The 1,389-nt window shown below is 39.7% G+C and overlaps 1 protein-coding gene across 1 annotated transcript; it reads right to left on the bottom strand.

The window, feature by feature from the left end:
* Positions 1–242: 242 nt before the first annotated feature.
* On the bottom strand, positions 243–1,350 carry LOC102242590 (3-ketoacyl-CoA thiolase, mitochondrial-like). The gene is made up of 2 exons (XM_005852969.2): positions 1,066–1,350; positions 243–575 (listed from the first exon to the last, which is right to left on the bottom strand). Exons 1-2 carry the CDS (start codon positions 1,297–1,299, stop codon positions 258–260), a joined length of 552 nt encoding a protein of 183 aa, XP_005853031.1. The 5' UTR covers positions 1,300–1,350; the 3' UTR covers positions 243–257.
* Between the last annotated feature and the right edge of the window lie 39 nt (positions 1,351–1,389).

Here is a 1,389-nt window from a genome sequence, read left to right as displayed (position 1 = left end):
GGAGACAGGTGAGTATTACTCTGACTTCCTGAGACAACACACGGTTTTCTCACTCACACGGACATTAATGACTACACGCAATACACCTGACAGGGTGTTCATCTGCTCACAGCCTTCTCTACATTCCCCCAGGATTTCCCCCATCTCACTTTTAAAAAATCTTGTCAGTACTTTGTAATTCTTCTCTGTTATTTTCTGTCTGTTAATTTTAAACAATTCAAATGGACAAGAAGACATGATTACTGCCCACAAGGAGTTTACATGGTCTTGGTTTTCCTACTGAGACTAACACAGTTTTTCATAAAGACTGGTTGTTTAAAAGACTGATTATCAATCTCTTTTCCACAACTGACCTTGATTTGGCTACTGTTTCTGGAATGAGAATGACAAAGAAGACTTAGCTCCAGAAATAGAGCAGAACCAGTGTATGTAACTACCAACTTACCAATACCCATGATAGAGGGGTCACAGCCAGACGCAAAGTAGCCCACAACTCGTGCCAGTGGTGTGAAGTTATGTTTTTTAACAGCATCCTCACTAGCTATGACAACAACTCCAGCACCATCAGATACCCCCTTGGAAACAAAAACAGAAGATTAACTAGAGGGTACAGAATCCAGTTCATCAAAGTGAAGCAGTACTATTAGGATTATGGCATTACATAGGAAGCAGTGCCATAATTTGTGCTAGTGGTGGATTAAAGAGATTGTTTTAGGCACAGAATACAAATGGAGAGAATGCCAAGGAAAAGCCTATAGCCAGATGCAGGTAGATATAAGGAGAAATCTGATGAATTGTATATATGAGAAAGAAAAAATTATGAAAACTAAAATAACAAACCAGGTAGATTCCCTTCTAACGTTTTGAAAAGACTATAAAATGGAAATATAAGGGCACCTGCCGAAAGTATTTTGAACTACAAAAACCCAAATTAATAGAATATGAGCTTGATTACTTTAAGCTACATAACTAAAGACTAGCATGAAAAGTATCTGAAAGACACTGCATGATTATTTTGCATCAAAAAATTGAGAAGAATTCAAGAATATCTGTGAAGCTACCTACCGACGCGTTCCCTGCAGTAACGGTCCCTTCCTTCTTGAACACGGGCGGGAGTTTATTTAACTGTTCCAGGGTTGTTTGGGGCCGGGCATGCTCATCGACCTGCATGGTCTGTTTTCCTTTCCTTGTCTTCACCTCAATTGGCACCATCTCACTGTTAAAGTAGCCAGCATCATTAGCTGAAATAGTTGAAGGAATATAAGAATGGGGGGAAAGAAAAGAAACTAAGTCAAACATAGCCTTCGATTTAATTTCTAGTCTACTTTCATATGAGCCTTTATTACTTATATGAGACCCAGACCCGGCAGACCCCACCCCCGTCAAGCC

This window comes from Myotis brandtii, unplaced genomic scaffold, assembly GCF_000412655.1.
Source record: "Myotis brandtii unplaced genomic scaffold, ASM41265v1 C42383618, whole genome shotgun sequence".
Taxonomy (NCBI): Eukaryota; Metazoa; Chordata; class Mammalia; order Chiroptera; family Vespertilionidae; genus Myotis; species Myotis brandtii.
The sequence above is the reverse complement of the archived record's forward strand: the minus strand, read 5'-3'. Positions and strand labels throughout refer to the sequence as shown.